General features: G+C 39.3%; 1 protein-coding gene across 9 annotated transcripts in view; it reads left to right on the top strand.

The window, feature by feature from the left end:
• The window catches only part of Lrguk (leucine rich repeats and guanylate kinase domain containing), a 126,928-nt gene that overhangs the window by 72,542 nt on the left and 36,469 nt on the right, over positions 1-17,917 (top strand). For 5 of the 9 annotated variants that reach the window (XR_010044687.1, XR_010044686.1, XM_063240535.1 and 2 more), the window contains exons 14-15: positions 874-1,075; positions 2,762-2,857. Coding sequence is in view for 7 of the 9 variants with exons in the window: in XM_063240535.1 (XP_063096605.1) it covers positions 874-1,075; positions 2,762-2,857 (298 nt within the window). In the remaining 2 variants the exon portion in view is untranslated. Of the gene's footprint in view, positions 1-873; positions 1,076-2,761; positions 2,858-8,772; positions 14,409-17,917 lie in introns of those variants that run through there. The other 4 variants (XM_063240516.1, XM_063240525.1, XM_063240521.1 and 1 more) reach the window with 2 other exon arrangements.

Genomic DNA, 17,917 nt, shown 5'->3' with positions numbered 1-17,917 from the left:
ATGTTTTATTCCCCTGGTTCTCTCCAGCTGAAGTATTTTTTCCAAACTGTCTTTATTGTTGACTCTTCCAGAAACTGTTTTAAAAAGAGCTTGTATTTTTTTCTACTGAAAGAAATACTGTTTTAAAACAAAGATTTTGAGCTTGAGTTAAACTGATGATGATGGAAATGGGATAGAAAGGACTGTAGAATCCATTTGGAACAACTCATTCATTTTACCTACCAGGAAACTGATGTGTAGAGAGCTTGGGGGATTTGCCTATAAGAACTGGAGAGCAATGGTCATAAACCAAGCTTTCCATGTTTGCAGACTAGCACCTTACCTGGCTTCACACTGTGATCTCTTGGTTAGCAGGTTACCATGACTTTGGTCTTCACAGTTTTCCCTGGACAGGGACTGTCAGATGCAATTGGAATCAACCCACCCAGGTTGCTGGTTTAGGAACAGGAAGGGTCCCAAGGTGATCACTGAGGTGCAACAAATAGTTTTTTCTCTCTGCAAACATCTTGTGTTTCAATGATGCCTTATGAAATATAGGATTAAAATCACTTTTTGGTAATAAAGTAGCAGTACTGATATGAATGTACCTGTTTTATATCCAACAATTTTCTTTTTTAACAGTTATATTCATTAGCATGATTAGCAGGGCAACCAAGTGGAATGAATTCTAATATTTGCAGTGACAATTTAATATTTGATGAAAAGAAAAGTACTCCAAGACTGAAATATTTTTAGGCAAATAGTGGCTAATTCTTCAGACAAAATAAATTTAATATAATACAGAATATTGTACCTGTGTTATCAGATGTCTCCAAAATAATTTCTAAATCATGTGTCTGTTTCTGACTTACTATCTTTTCTTTAAACACCTAGGGTGTAAGAAGTTTGAAATATTCCTATTTTGAACCTCGATATATCTTGGTGCTACCCATGAATAAGAAAACATATGAGGGATACTTGCGGAGAAAAGGATTATTCAGTCGTGCAGAAATTGAACTTGCTGTCTCCAGAGTGGACCTTTATATTAAAATTAATCAGAAATTTCCAGGTTACTTTGATGCAGTAATCAATGCAGGTCAGTAACTCTTAGCAGAGTTTTACTTTTGATATATGGGGTCATTGGGTTAAAATTTGCTTCATGGAAATAAAATGCTTAAGGGAAATTTTGTAGCAGTCAATTACAAAGAGCTGCAAAAAGGGTAAAAATACACAAGATCTAACGTCCCAATTTTAGTCAGAGTGTTATCTTTGTTATTCTGAATGATCTTAACTAATAAGACTTAGAATAAAATAGGTTCCTTCATTAGAGACATGGCAAGAGCAAAGTTAGATAATAATTTGAAGTAGATATTTAAATTTTTAGGAAGACATATAAAACTCAAACATTTTGTATCAATAATCTACCTATAGTTGAAAGCTGAATTACTAAAACTGTGACCGTAAAAATGTCTGTGTAAATCAAACATTTTAAAAAGCTAACTTAGGGAACCAGGCGTTTAGCTCAGAGGCACAAAGGCCTCCCTGGCAAGTACCAGGTCATGAGTTTGATCCCTGGTACAAAAAAATAAACAAACAAACAAAAAACTAACTTAGAAATGGCTAATTACTTGGAGCAGTAATCACTGGGAAAATTTCTTGGGATATCGAAACTTCTACGTATTTTAGAACTGTGTGATATTTCATATCTATAAAAAAGCAACAAGAAAATAATGCATATAGGTAAGAAACTATCGTTAAATCATACTGGTGTTTTAAAAAATCCAGATTCACAACCATAAGTATGGTATGCTATTGTTTATGTAACAAATTACGTTATTGTATTTTCTTGTACGTCTATAGGAAATATTACTGAAAGAATTCTCAAAAAAAATTAATACTGATTACCTTCTTTTGATGGAGGACTGGAGAGGTTTGGAATCACATGAAATTTCTGATACTCAATTTTTTTGACTTACATAAACAATTTCATATAGCTCAATTTGATACTCTGTAGTTTCTAAAACATTAAAATATTACATTTTCACATTGGATTTTTATTGTTGCGTAGAAATGATCACCATCAGTGGCTTAAAATAATATCCACTTATTAGGGCACAGTTCTGGGTTAAGAGTCTGGTACAGTGTAGCTGGGCTCCCTGCTTAGGGAATCAGGAGGCAGAGATAATGTTGTCAGTAAGACAGAGATATCCTCTAAAGGATATCTGGGGAAAAATGTTCTCCAAAGTTTACTCTTGTTGCAGAATGCACTTTCTGTGGTTGTAGGACCAAGGGCCCTGTTACCTGTCTCCAAAGGTTACCTTTAGTCCATAGAGCGCACTACAGACTGAAGGTCTTTTCTGCATGGTGCTAGCCATTTTCACAGCGCATCCAATCCTCCTTGTGCTAGGAGTCTCTGACTTTGACTTCTGCCAATAGCTAGAGAAAACCCTCTCTTTTTATGGGGCTCGTGTGAGTAGTGTGAACCCACCCAGATAATCTCCCTTTTTACAAACTCATTAGTGATCCTATTTACATCTACAAAAGTCCCATATAATATAACATAGTCAGAGCACTGACATCTCACTAGCTCTACAGCTTCTGCCCATGCTTACAGGCAGAAAGTTATACAAAAGTGAAATGACGTTTGAGTGATTTTAGTTCCTCCTACCACAATATTCATAAAATTAAAAGTAGTGGCTAAATCATTGCCACCAGCAGTTAAACACAGAGTGTATTTTGACATGATCCCATTGCGTTAAACTAAATGTCTCCTTTACTGTAGACGATCTGGATGTTGCCTACCAAAAGCTGAGTCAGCTCATTAGGGAGTACCTGGGATTGGCTGAAGAACCTGCCAAGGGCCTGGCTCCAACTGCAGGTACAGTAGCATATCCTGTGTGCTGGCATTTGTTTTCATGGAAAAAATGCCAGTCCCTGAGTTATTATTTGAGTACTTGTCAGCCAGGGTAGAGCTGGTTTAATGCCTGTTCTTCTGAGGTGATTGTTCCCACAAACAAACCATATGAATCAGCCCTGTAGATCTGTCTGTATCTCTGCTTGTCTTCATGGCTATATTGGAATTCGGAGACATGCAGGGTAATTCCTTGAAACGGTGCAGTAGACCGAGTTAGTGTCATGGTTTAGAATTTAGCCTTCAAGAAGCTTATTCTCTTACAGGGATTCATCAGGTTTAGACTTAGTCCAGGAGTTTTCTTTCATTGTTTTTCTTTGAATTGCTCGTTCCTCAAAATGTTACACCACAAAATATAGTGGAAACTCACTGACTAGATAACCCTGGTGCTGGCCCTCATGTTCCTTGACAAATTTCTTATCTGGTCTGAGTTTCAATTTTCTGACCAGCTAAATGGACTTCTGGATATTCCTGCCTCCACCTCATGGATCAGGATAAATATCAGTGCAACAGAAGCACAATTTCTAATAGCTAAATCTTGGAAACAGCCTGTCTGTCCACCAATGGATATAGAAATAAACAAAATGAAGCATTGATACTCAATGAGACAATACTCTGCCTTAAAAAAGGATAAACTTGAGGCATTTGTAGGTAAATGAATGAATGCAGCAAATGATGTAGGAGGTAAGAGTGAGTCGCATTGGAATACAGGATTTCTAGGCTTAGAATTTTGATCCACAAGTATTTTTTAAGCTGATGTATTTTTTCTTGTTAGTTCATGTTTGCAGTGCATAATGATTACATTTAATGTGGGGGAATTTGTGCATGTATGTAACACACAGTTCTTTTTTTGTTCCTTTCCCCTTCCATCCCTTTTTGCTCCTGCCAACTCTTAATCCTCTTCCTATTTGAAAAAGCTCTATTTCCATTTTTCTTTGATTCTCTTTTTTAAAATCTTTTTCTCTTCTTCCCCCTCCCTGTCTTGTGTTCTTCTTCCTTTCCCATTTGAAAAAGATTCTGATTATCTATCCTCCTTACTAAATAGAATGGTACTTGTCTTATCAATCAATGGATATTTACATTGGAAACATTATTTTTTGGTTAATATAAATAATGCTGCTGCAAATAGAGGGATGTACAGGGTACAGAGTTTCAGTTGGGGAAAATGAAAAGATTTCTGGACGTGATGGTGGAAATGGTTGTGCATGTACTTATGCCATTGATCTGTACACTTGAAATATAGGTAAAAGATATCTACATCTGAATTTCACTACAAAAGAATTGTTTTTAAAAAGATCCCCTCAGTGGACTGAACTCCATTCACAGTTTGTAATAAATGTGACCACTATACTCTTAACTGCTTTGTATATTCTATGTAGCTCTATGGTTTAGTTTTTATGACAGCTCAAATATGACTTTTTTTTACTCTGTTGCATTTTGGAAAACTGAGATAGGCCAAATCATAATTTTTCCAGAGTTTAAACCAGCTGTGCCATTTTGCAAGTTTTTGCACACTTTTTCCAGGTCAAGTGCCCTTAGTGTTTTGGAATGAGGTCAGTGTAAGTAAAAAAAAAAATCAGCAGAATTTCTTTTTATGCTTGTTTCGTAGGAGATTAAGTGACCAGGGCATGACTTCCAGCTGGAAAGTACCCAAAGAAAGTTTGACCTGTCTAAAAACGGTATTAATGGAGGAGTGAGGGTTGGGTTCCATCTATAAAGTGGGATGGCCTCAAATTATGAACATGTCAGTGTATCTGTTTAACCCTGCTGTGATTCTCTGTACCAAGCACCAGTTCTTTACAAAGCTATGACTACTGAGTAGAACAGTGCAGTGTACCTAATAAGGGTTGCAGAGAACTTTCTCTTGAGGAAATCTGGCTCCCATGGCTTTAATTCTTTGTTATCCAAGCAATCTTTTGATCTTTAATTTGGCCCTCTGGGTGGACCTGCCCCTGTGGGAGTTGTACCTTACGTTAGAACACCCTACCCTTCTCCCTGAGCCCGACCCACCTTCCGTTGTAAATCAGTAAATTGGTGTGCTGGTTTTTATGTCAAGCTCTTGTGGTTTTGAATAAACATGGATCAGTCCCCAGAGCCAAACCAGTTTGAGTAGCTGACCATGTGCATTTCTGTATCGATGCCTCTGAACAGAAGTGCATGAACAGGTCTTAGTGTTAACAGCTAGCAGGAACTCCATCTCTCTATTCTGTATCTTTCTTCCTTCTACAACAGTCAGGAATATTGACTGTTGGATGCAGTGGCCATTTGGCAAATTAATAGACCAGATAATATGTGCATAGAAGAGTATAATAAAACTTTATTTATATAGGCTAATTAAGTTAAGGCAGTTTCATATATTGAAAAAGATATGAATTATAGAATTTATAAAATTTATAGCTCTCAGACACATTTACTGACTGAACCTGAACTATTTAGTTATTGACTAATACAATTCCAGCTTACAAAGTAGATGGAAAGAATTGCAGTTAATATCAAATCACTAGCTTCAAAAGACCTTTGCTTTCCTGGCAGGCTTGATATTTTGGAAAATAACACTTCATCTTGTGTATGCAGTTAAGTTGCAGAGGTAGTTATATTTCGTAGTTGACTGTTTAAGCTTGCACAGAAAATGACATTGTAGAGGCTCACCATTAGTCAAGTAAATATTTAAAATATCCTAAAGAAACATAGTTCTTAGTATTAAATTTTAGGGTGTCTTCAATGAACCAAGAAGTAGAATGAATGGTTTCTTTGAGTTTCAGAACCAAAAACTGTGGCAAGGTTTGTGTGCCAGATATTTATAGGTTCAGCGCCAGAGAATGGGGCCCAACCATAATTACCTTTAAAAGGTCAAACTCCTAGAGAAAGGGCTCAGGACCCACAGGCCCCTGTTATGGGGCTAGCTGGTGTCTCCTCCTTCTTCGCCTCATCTCCGAGCTTAATATCACTCAAATGTTAAGTTCATGGATTTAGCTATATTTATACAAATACTTATAAGATTTATAAATATTTATCTAAGTAAGATGCCACAAAATAAAAAAACAATAATTTTAATGTAGTGAAATAGTTTTATTTGAACAATTTAGCTCTCCAAGGAAAGAAATTGAAATAAAAATATGTACAAATTCTATGAAAAACTTTTTGGCTTGAGCAAGAAAAAATTAAAATGGAAATATGAAAACTTACTTTTCTATTTTAAACATAGCTAGTAGTCATTAATTTGCTTCAAGAAATGATTTTGAAAGTCATTTTTTTATGAAAAAGAAAACAGTGTTACAGGACATCGTTAGAATCTAACATTCCAGAGGAGAGGTTTTCCCCAGTTAGATTAAATCATCTGTGTGTTTAGGCTTTGATGCAAACACTTTTTATGGCCAGCATCATCTTTCTGAAAGAAAGATATATATCAAAGTAAAGATAATTCCCAAATATATGAAATAGTGATATATAGCTTTATCCTTAGTGATTATATGTTGCTAGTTTGTCACTGAGAATGCAAGGCAACTATGATTTCTTCTCTTAGTAATGAGAGCCTAAAAAGGGATAACAGTAAGCCCCAAGGTCTATCACTTTTGTATACAGCATCTGTTGAGCCAAATCCAGAAATGCAAGCCTTCACCAGTGGACATAGTAATTTAATTTTCATTTAATGAATGTATAAAATAGTAGCTTTAGGCACAGAATGATGGTTAACTAATGAACTCTTCAGGTATATCATTAATGTAAAATACATACCAATTAAGTATGGGATTGTCTTGCTTTTTTATAGTAAAACAGGTAGTATTAGTTTCTAAAGCAAGAAGACCTAAAGTGTGCGCTTGCGAGAGAGAGAGAGAGAGAGAGAGAGAGAGAGAGAGAGAGAGAGAGAGCCAGTTATAATATAAAGAAAAACTTCACTCTTTTCGCAACTCAGTGTAACAGGTGTCTTTCTCTCTGTTTGTCTCTAGAGAACCTATTTCTGGGATAATCTTGCTTTCAATAAAGATTTTAGAAAATTATCACCCTGAGCTCTTGCTATAAAGATCATGAAATGAAATTATATTTGCAAATCATTGTTCATAATTCTGACTAAGGTAGAAGAAATGGTATTAATGATAAGGTAAACAGAGGAAAACTCAACATTTTACAAGTCCATAAAATGGTGCCATTATAAATAAAGGGGACACTATCATTTGTCAAATTATATGTGTTGTTAAATAATGAAAGTAGGAAGATCAGTGTCTGTCAAAAATGAGAAGGATGGAGCAAAACACCTTCATACTTGGACTTCATTATTCTTATATTTTTCTATCTTTTAATTGTAAAAAAAATTGTGTACATATACACATAAATACATACATAAATGCATACATGTGCAAAAACATATACATATATATATATTATGTGCACGTGTACCTATTATATGTATGTATGATTTGCCATTTCAGCTATATTAAGTGTGTAATTCAGTGGCATCAGTTATATTCTCAATGTAGTGTAACCACCATCACTATCTATTTGCAAAAATTTTCATTATCCAAAACAGAAACTTTCTTCCTAATACCTGATAACCTCTGACCTAGTTTTTATTCTCTAAGGGTTTGCCTGTTTGAGATGTTTTTACTGTTTTATATTTTAATGTAACCTTGATTCTTACCTAAAGTAGTATTTTAGTTTATTCTTGTTATTCAACTGTGAGATAAGAGTGATGAGCAGGGCTTGTGCCCAGAAACCCTACCAAGCAGGCAGCTCTTCTTGTTCCTGCTTGTCCTCTCCTTTCTAGGGGACATATAGTTTTTACTGGATGCAGAAGGAGTCTAGACTAGGAGGCTGGCTCAGGGTGAACTCAGAGTACTGCAAGCCTGTTTTGTCTCAGGGAAGAGGGAATGGCTGCTAGGTGTGTCGTTTGGGGCTAGGGATAGACCACTCTGGGGTCTCCTCAGAGGTCTTATTTTGTTTGGAATCTCTGAGCATCTAGTCTTGTCCAAAGTAAGCCAACATTCTTTCTTCAAGGCTATTCCAGACTGGTGTGGCACCTCTGATAACTAGACATGTCTCCATGTTTTTAGGGCTGGATTGAGATGATAATCAGATCACCAATCTATACCAGGCAAGTGCCTGTTGGGGTGAAACCACAGTCACTCTGAGAACTTGTCTTCATGGTGATAGAAGAAGGCAATGCTTCTCTGCAGTACCAACATCACTAGTGGCCTCAGTGAACCATCTTTGAAGCCAGAGTAAACCATGGAGTAGACCATGGGAAAAGAGGAGCTCTGGGGATCAGAGTGGGGCAGGGTGGGGGGTAACAGCTGAAACTGTAGGTTCTCAGGAGCTGCTTTTCTGAGCACTACTGCCTGGTAATTTCATTTGACCCATTTTTTCTTTCCTTCTTCATTTATCACTACTTCTTGAACTCCTGCTGAGCTCCATACCCTTTACTAAGCATTGGTAGACAGACATGACTCCTCACAGAATCCACAGATTGTTTAAGGGGACCACCTTAAACCAAGGAAACAAGTGGAACCTCATTTGGCTTTTAATGAGGTTTATTTTTACAGTCAAAATACCATTTTAATTTTTACAGTCAAAATACCATGGATGCTTTACAATAGTGAAAAAATTGAAATCTCATTCATGTGAAATATTCCTCAGTACCCACAGACAGTCCCAAACTTGGTTCTATGCATGTTTTAAATGACTAAAATTGTTATAAGGTCTATTAAGTATAAGAGTTATGTAGATAAGTATTATCTATGGAGAAGGGAAGATTTATGTTCTCTTATATATGATTTTATTTTTTTAAATTTAAGAATCTACATGCACCATTAAAGGGAAAGACATTTTTAGTAATTAACTCCTAGACAGTTAAGACTGTATTTAGCTAACTTGTTTTTATATTAAAGCAGGAGCCCCCTCTAGCAAGAAGACTGTCTCTGGGGTACCAGCACACCTGGTTCCCTCCCCTAGACGCCTGGCAAAACTGCAAGAAGATGGCCAGATAACAGAGCATCTCTCTGGGCAGGTTCATGTAAAGGTCCCAGAAAATCAGAACCCAGCTCCCTCCCAGAACGAAGAGCTGGCCCAGGAGGAAGAAACCCAGAAGAAAGAGCTGATTCCCAGTAGCCTCGTCTCCTCAGAGCAGGCCCAGCAGCTGAGCTCACCAGCACTTGGCATTCCTCAGCAGACCCAGGATGTGTCCCCACAGCCGATGGAAGAGGGTGCTCAACAGTCAGGTCTTTCTCCAAAAATAACAACCACTGAGACAGATGTCTCTGAAAGCGAGGCCCAGCCTTTGGAGGGGGAAGCAGATGAAGGAGAGCAGGCCTCCATCACGGTTTCCCACATCCTGCCTCAACACCCTGACCCTCCTCCACCCCACAAGCCTCCTTCAGACCAGGATGAGGAATCAGGAGAGGCCAGGGTAGCTCCTAGCAGTCCTCCCCTGTCTGAACCTGCACAGGACCCAGCTTCTCTCAACCCTCAGAAAGTCCAGGATGCAGAGACTGAGTCCTCCACTGCCCCGCCCAGCAGTTCCCACCAGGATCCTCCAGAAGATCCTTCCCACTCGGACTCAGTGAAGGAGCTTGGTGGAGGCTCTCAGTCACTTCTGAAGGAGGAAACCCCCAAGACAGGAGCAGCCCGTGTCAGTACTCCTTTCCCTGAACTGCTGCCTCCCCAAGACTCATTCACTAGTGCGAAACAGCACCAGGATGGGGAACATTCAGCGGCTTTGCTCACCAGAAGCCGCCTGGCTCCTACCAGGCTGCCACAACCTCAGACCCTCGCACCCCTGCAGAGCAGGAGGCCTACCCCCAAGCTCCTCTCACCCAGCAGGGAAGAATCTTCCAGAACAAGCTCTGATCAAACCATGACTTCTCCCAGGCCTCTCCCCACTCAGGAAGCAGACCCTGGTAAACTTCCTGCCATCAGTCCTCCCCAATCCAAACTGCCCTCAAATCTAAGCCCCCATGCTGCCCACACTGCTCAGCAAGTCCAGGAAGAGAAAGTCAGTGAGGTGAAACTCCCTCTTATCAGTCCCCCTGTCCAGGACCAAGGACCACAGCACGTGCCCAACACATCCCAGGAGGAGGCTTCAACTGTCAGGCTCCCTCAGATTCCTACTCCCTTCGCAGAACCACAGCCACCTGGGACCAAGGAGGCTTATCCTGATCCGAAGCCTGCAAAGGAAAGGAAAGCTTCCAAAGCAGGCCATCCTTCTGGCAAGAAGATCCCAGATATGCAGGCTTCACCCCAAAGCCAAAAACCCTTGCAGCTTGAGGGAGCTAAGAAAAAAAAACTCCCTCTCCAAAGAGAGGCAGCTACAGGATCAGCACATCTGAGAAAGGCACCATCTGGAGGCCCACAGATGACCTTGCAGCTGGAGTCCCCTAGCAAGCCAGCTCCCACAAAGGTGCCTACTCATCCTGATCCCAGCCCTTCTCCAGGTCCCCAAGGGAACCAAAGGCAACAAGTCCCCCTGGCAGGAATTTCTGAGCTACCCCACACTGACTCACAACCCAAAGACCCCCAAGCACAGAAAGACAAAAGGGAAAAAATGCATCATTCCAGAAAAAAAGCCCAGACTAACCTGTCCCCAAATGAATTCAAAAAAGGACAATCTTTCAAAAGAGAGGTTTCTCAAGGATCATCTAAAGAAGATGAAACTGCCCTCAGTGGTGATCAGCCAATTCAAGAGAGTCAACCTGTACAAAAGAGGCCCCTACAAAGTGAAAAAGACTCTACAGAGTCAATACAGGGCCACCCTGTTGCTGTGGTGCATCCAGTGAGTAGAGACCAGCTCCACAAAAGGGAAAGGTCTCAGAAGAGAGAAACTGTGTCAGAACCGCCTGAGAAAAAGAGCGCATCCCATAAAGGCAGTGGTCAGATTAGAGAGCGCTCTGTCCAAAGGGATAGTGTACCAACATCCAAGCCACAAACCAAAGACAAAAGAACCCGAAGAAATGGGGGCATTGCACAAGACAGAAGCACTGCTGCTCCCCAGGGTCAGGTGTCTGCCAAGGAACAAGGCAGCTGGCCTGGACGGCTGCGAGCCCGGGGCAGTCAGAGCACCGCAGTGTGAGCCCTCCCTGGAGCCACTAGGTGGCTTTTACCACACAGGTGAAAAACTATGATGATACTACTCTGAATCACACATTGGCTTTCTTCTGCAAGCACAGGTCACCTCAGTGAGAGGAACCAACTCAGTATAGCACCCAGCAGGGACAAATCTTGCCCTTCCATGCCTGTTGCACAGCTCACCATTGCAGCAGGAGGAGCAGCTCTTGCAAAGGGAGGCAACAGTCGTGGGAGACAGTGAGGTCAGTTGCTGCCAACCAACAGCCCGGTCCTGAAGGCTAATATCAGCAAGGAGCCTTAGTGTCCAGACATTAAACAAACAGCAGCTCCAGCTCTGACTGGAACAGGGCCAAATTGCCACTATGTTTTACAGTAGGAAAATTCACTTCTAGATTAGAAAACGTTCTCATGCCTCTTGCATTCTGGAGAGGTCCAGAACAAAAAGAACTGTGGAAAAGTTCTGTTTCTGGAGATACCCAATTACAGTTAATTTAACTTCCATGGGGAAAAGATTACATTTTGCATGCATGACACTGATCAAACACTTCTGAATGGTGTTGGCATATGTTACCTGGAATTTACTTTTGTCTGAAAAGTATTTCAGAATGAATACCTTCCTTCTCTCTTGGAACAGGAATCTCATGTAAATTAGCCCATGCCTTCATTATGCAACCATCTGGTTGAATCAGTTGGAAGAATTAATGGGAGGAAAATCCAGGTAAATCAGTTTTTCATTAATCTATTCATGAATATTCTGTTCTGTTGCTGGCAAATGACAGGAGCTCAACTGGGGACAGCTTGTGTAAATCTATTCACATAACCAAACCTTGGGGAGGGCAAGGATGCAGCAGATTCTTAGAGAGGTAGAGGACCAGTTATTAAACATCACCAGGATTCTTACATTTGCAGGACTCTTGTCATCTTTCAGACTCTTGTCTAGGGTTTGCATCATTTCTCATCTGTGATTTTTCCCCCTATGTTGGCTTCATTCTTTGGACTACAAATGATCGTGTGTGTTTCTATATATGGTAGAGAATATGGCCACCAACAGGTCGCATGTTTACCTCTGGATTTACTCCTGCAAATTCTCACTAGTATAACCATCTACTTGGAATGTTCCTTGGTCCTAAGATTTACAAACAAACAAAGGAAAAACTGACTAGCCTTGCTTGGATCAGGCCTTCATTTGTAAACCAGTCTACTGTGGCCAGGACAAGGTTACCGCTATATATAGTCCATTGGATCTGCTCCTGTGAATGGATACTACATTCCAGAGAAGAAAATAATTGTGAACAAAACAATCCAGGATTCAGCTCTTCAGAAGCTTTGTCTACTGAGCATTTTCTGTGTATACAGGCAACACGCTAAGCTGTATTTGGCGTACTGTATTTTAAAAATGTAACATAACGGGATGACTGTAGGGGTGCATGTTGTCTTATGTAAAGGATGTATATCTATGAAAAACTATGAATATCAAACATTTCAATTTCTGTAGAGAAAATTGATATTTAACAATATCTAGGACATATAAATCTTCTTATAAAATAAGAATTTCTTTTAACTATGTATGTTGGTAATTGTCTTCTGATCTGTTTTGTCAAAAATAAAAATTAGAGGATGATTTTAAAATGCATACCATAATCATGTTTATTAGGTCACTAATCCAGTAAGCATTTACTGAGTATTTCCTATGTGCCATTCTATAAAGTTATTAGATACAGTGAAATGATCAGAACCCTTCAAGGCAAAAAAAGAAGTTCATTTTACTGCCATGTAATTAAGGCAACTGGAGATCCCACAGCATAGTAAGCAAATATTTGGCATTCCATGGACAATAAAACTCACTTTTCCAAACTTTTAAGGGGAACAAGGAAGGAAGCTGAATTCAGCCTTATCTCAGTGAACACATTCAGCAGAAGGTCATCTTTGTTCAGCTGAGTCATCTTAAGGTTGTAGAATTGGCAGACTGATGGGGAAGGGAACGTTTTCTTAGAAGGAGCAGCATGTGCCTAAGTAAACACAGAGTTACAAGTAGCTATCATGTTCTGAGCATCTAAATACCAGGAGGGCCTTTTGTGCCATGCTCTGTAGATCCAAAGGACCTTTTGTGCCATGCTGAGGAGGTTGGAAACTTGTTCTTGTAATAACATGGAATCCCTGAATAACCCGATTAAATTTGTACCTTAATGGCATCTTTCTGGAGGTGCAGTAACGGAAGAAGATTAAGGAGGGCAGCTGGAGGCCATATGAAGGCTGGCACGCTATGGCAGTCATCTATAGGGTTCTGAAGGCAGTGGCTGCAGGAAGGAGGATCCTAGATTGGGTGTGGCTAGTTTGGGTATTGTGGAGAGTGGAATACAGCTGCCAGTGTCTCATTCAGATGAACTTTAGAAACTTGTGCTCTTTGGCATGTGGTTTTTGAGGCTTTCAGACTGAGGTTTTTAATAGTATTTGGGAAGCACTAAACACATTTTTCATCTGACTCAGTGGAAACTCAAATCTCCCTCCCCTTTTTCTCTGGAAATCCTAAGGCTAATAGTTTTTTTGCTTGTGTCTTTGATAATATAGCTTGTTGCTAAATTCAGTGCAGCTGGACAACATTTTGTTTGTGGTCCAAGGAAAAAATGTAAAAGATTGTTAACTTGCTTCTAGTGAGAAGATTTTACTGATGTTATTGATTGATGTAAGGGAAATCTCTAATCTGCAGGGTAGAAGATAAATATTTTAAAATGCTCATTTACATTGACAAGCAAAGTTCCTATCCTTTTCTCTTGATATGTTTCTCAACAAAATGATTTTTAGAGGGAAAAAGCATTGTGGATTTTAAAGCTACAATATCAAAAATACTGTCTTCAGCTTCTGAGAGAAGTCTGGTACCTAGAATTTAACCTTGCTATGTTAAAATGGAGTAGACTTTTTTGAAAATCAAGTTGTCAAAGTGGAGAACAAGTTAATGTCTATGTTAGTGAGTTTTCTGTGTCATCCATGGAAAGTAAATTAGCAGACCTTTTGAACAGTTTTCCAGTATATGTCAAAGACTAAAAACTGTGTATTTTTAATCTAATAGTTTAAAACCAGGAATTATCATGAGGAAATCATTATGTGCAAGGATATACATATCAAATTTTTATATAAAAATCTCAAAATAACCTAGTCAACTAATGGATTTTTAAAAATAAGTTAAGGTACAGCCTTGTGCTAGAGTGCTGGGTAGTCATTATAACTATGTTGTAGAATATTCTCTTAGAGGAAAACATTCATGACATAGTAAAGAGAAAGCAGGTTAAGGAGATATGGCCAGTAGCTATGGGTTGTTAGATTAGGGGTGATTTTTATTTTCTCATTCATACTTTATAGGACTTTCTATAATAAATCTGTGTTTATTCAAAGAAAGTAAATAGAATTAAATTGACACACACTTTGAAGAGCAAGCATATGAAAGCAGCAGCCTTATTGTTCGTTTCTTTTTTTTTTTTTTTTTTTTTTTAATTTTTATTTAAGGAGAAAAGAAAAGAAAAAAAAACAGTGAAGGGTACAAGTTATACAGATTTACAGAAGAAAAAAAATGCGCAGTAGGAAATCACTAGTTAATAGATTACATATTGCCATCTTAGAAATAATTGTTCAAGTCACAGAATTAAAGTTTGTAGAGTGGACATTCCAGCAATGATACTGCAAACAGTTCTGTTCAATGATCCATTAGAACTCTGTGATATCATTTTCTGTCTTATACATTTAAATATACATGCAGTTATATAGTTTAGAGCATTTTCTTTTCCTCTCTTTTGTACAGTGACTATTACACATTTTGGGTTTCATTGCTCCCACTGTTCTTATTGCTTTTTTGGAAGAGAGTAAAACCAAATGTGACATGACAGAACAGAATCGGTCAAGTCAAAAGGGTGGATATAATAGATAATATAAAAACATAATACAAGGTGATCAACAATGGTTACCCTAATGCCTCCCGCTATTTCTAATAGAATTGCCTATATCGTTAGTTGTAATACTATTGAACAAAACCGTAAAGGATAAAACCGACAAAACCAAAACATTGGAGGTATTGTAGGTCTTCAAAAGTAGATAGAAGTCAACGAGAATGGGCGTTATAATGAATCTCATTATCTTCTCAGCTGATGCCTAAACTTTCGAACCTGATACTATTCAGCAAAACAGAATAGAGGAACCTCAGTCAAAAACAAGATGGTGAGAGTAATACAGGGCTTCAAATCGAGAAAATAGAAAGTCAAAGTGGGTTACTATATTATATCCTGCTATATTTTTCCCTTTAATTAAATGGATAACAATAAAAAAGTATATAATGGAGTGGAGATTGAGAAAAAGAAAAAGAGGGCATAACAGCGAAACAGGGCAGATCAAAACATAACCTTTTAAGCAGAATAGTGTTTCACCACCAGATATTTCCGACTTAAAAATAGTTACCATATTGACTCCCTCCCTGAAGTCCTTGAGTACAACTTCATATACTGTAGCATTAAGTATATCAAAACAATGTAAAACCATTTAAGAGAATGACAGCATTATAGAGTATTTGGAATTGACTAACAGAAAATGAACAATGGTCTCTGTATAATCTCCTTGTCTTTAAAAGGTTTTTGCTTATACTAACGTACATAACAAAATCCAATAAGATACAACCTGGTTAGACCATTGGAGACAGAAGAACAAAAGCTAGATGAGACTTCAAAACAAGATGGTACTGAATCAGCATTACCTATTAAGATGTCATTTTCTCAAAAATAGCTGTTCCTATCATCCAATCTTCTCTGTCTCATTTCTGTTGAGCTCTTTTTCTGTCAGTAGCTGTCAGTTTGTCTTCTTCATTTTGTTCTCTGCTCCATTCGTTGTGGCCTCCCTGCCACTATTTCTGGGTTCTTTGTATTTTTCTTTTTTTAGAATATCCTGCAATACTTTCTGTAGAGTTGAATTGGTGGTTGCAAATTCCCCCAGTTCCTCTTTATCCTGGAAGCACCTCGTTTTTCCATCAATTTCCAGGGACAGTTGTGCAGGATATCTCAATCTTGGCTGGAGATTATTATCTTTCAAAGCTTGAATTATTTCCCCCCATGCTCTTCGTGATTTGATGGTTTGTGAAGAGAAATCTGCTGTAATTCTGATGGGTGTTCCTTTGTAAGTGATCTGTTTCTTGTCTCTTACAGCTTTTAATATTCTGTTCTTGTATTGAATTTCTGGGATTTTTATTATTATATGCCTGGGTGTTTCTCTGTTAGGGTTGTAGGTAGCTGGGGTCCTGTATGCCTCATACAGCTGAGTATCTTTACCTTTTGCTAAATTAGGAAAATTCTCCTGGATTATTTCTGTGAGTAGCTTTTGTAATTCATTTGTTTGTGTCCCTACTTCTTCTTCTATGTTCTTAATCCTTAAGTGGTGGCTCCTCTTATCATCTTCTTGTCTTTGTATTATTGCTGTTTGTTTCTTTGTTATTTTTAAGAAGTTTTTCATTTCATTCTCCCATATTTCAAGTCTGCCCTCCAGTTCAGATAGTCTGTCCTTAGTTTCTTTCAAGCTGTTATGCCAGTCTTGTATAGACTTATTAATTTCTTGATAGTCCCTTTGAACCTGCTTCACATACTCAATGCTTTCTCTGTTTTCTCCAACAAGCAATTCTCCCCTCTTTTTCTGTTCTTCCATTCCACCATCTGTTTTTTCCTGGGTGGTGTTTAGCATTTCTCTAACTATTCTGCATACTTCTAGCTTCAGATCATTGATAACTTCATTCCTGAATTGGTCTATGAGGCTCTCAATATGGTGCTTAATGTATACTGGTGCGGCGTCCATTATTGCCTGTTTCTCAGGATTGGGGGCCGAGGAGCTTTTTTTGTTGCTTCCCTTCCCCATATTTTTTGTTCCTTATAAAATGCAATCTTACAAAGGAGGCCCGGCTTCCCTGCCTGTCAGCCACAGCCTGATCAAATTGCGCTGGCTAGTTGTTCCCGCCCACCGCTGCGCACCAGGGAGTCGGAGGAGGCAGCCTACGCGGAAGTCAGTCGCTCCTCCGGGCCATCGTCCGGCTCTGGGATCTGGGTTAGGCTAGTCTAGCCTAGAGAGTCCGCCAGCAGCGTCACTCAGGCCAGGCACTTTTCTCCAATCCCGTCCGAGAGGGGAATGGCGCCCAGAGAGATCTCCGCTAGAGTCAAACTGTGGTGGGGGGTCAGATTCTCACTCACCTCGCCACCAGTCAGTTTTCGTGTACACCTCTGTCCGTCCTTTTTTTTTTCGACTCCGTTCTCCCGTTCCCAGAGCTCGGCGCTCCCAGAGCTCGGCGCGTCTCTCCTTGCTGAGCCGCTGTGGAGATAGCCGGCCGCCGCACGGCGGGAAATCCAAACCGGTTTCCGATGGCGCGGAGTCGAGCCTCCACACCGAGATTTTTCTGTTCCTATTTTAGCGCCAGGACTGTATTCCAAGTTGGATTCTCTCAGCCCAGTTCGTTCCTGAGTCAGCAGAGCATATCTCTACTGATTCGTGTCTCCCTAGTCCGCATTATTTCTGGCCTCTGAGCCGAACCTTTCAGAGAGCCTCTGGTAGTTGCTGTTGTCTGTCCGCCATGTTCTCTGGTCTCCTATTGTTCGTTTCAATTTGGCATAATGAAGAACTTCCCAAAAGGCAGAGGTGACTTGTAGAGAAGCAAACAGGCTTTCTCCAGAAGTTAGACACTTTTATTACAGGAATCTTATGAAAAGTCTCGGTAAGTTGGGTGATTTATTGAACTGGATGATATTTAAATTTCCTTTTATGATCTCTGAGCCAATTATTACAACTGGCTCAACTTCCTGGCTATGCATGACCTAGCTGCCTGTTTATTAAATATAGTGCTTAGTATACAAAATTGCACACATAGTATTCATTAGGTCATCAGCTTTCCAACATTTGGTCCAAGATGCATAACTAGAAATATATTTTACAATATCATGACCTAGTAAACACATACAT

The sequence above is a fragment of the Cavia porcellus genome, unplaced genomic scaffold (genome assembly GCF_034190915.1).
Source record: "Cavia porcellus strain 051 isolate PalLab524CR breed Dunkin Hartley unplaced genomic scaffold, mCavPor4.1 scaffold_2, whole genome shotgun sequence".
NCBI lineage: Eukaryota > Metazoa > Chordata > Mammalia > Rodentia > Caviidae > Cavia > Cavia porcellus.
Note: the sequence above shows the minus strand (reverse complement) of the source record. Positions and strands in the feature narration are given on the sequence as shown.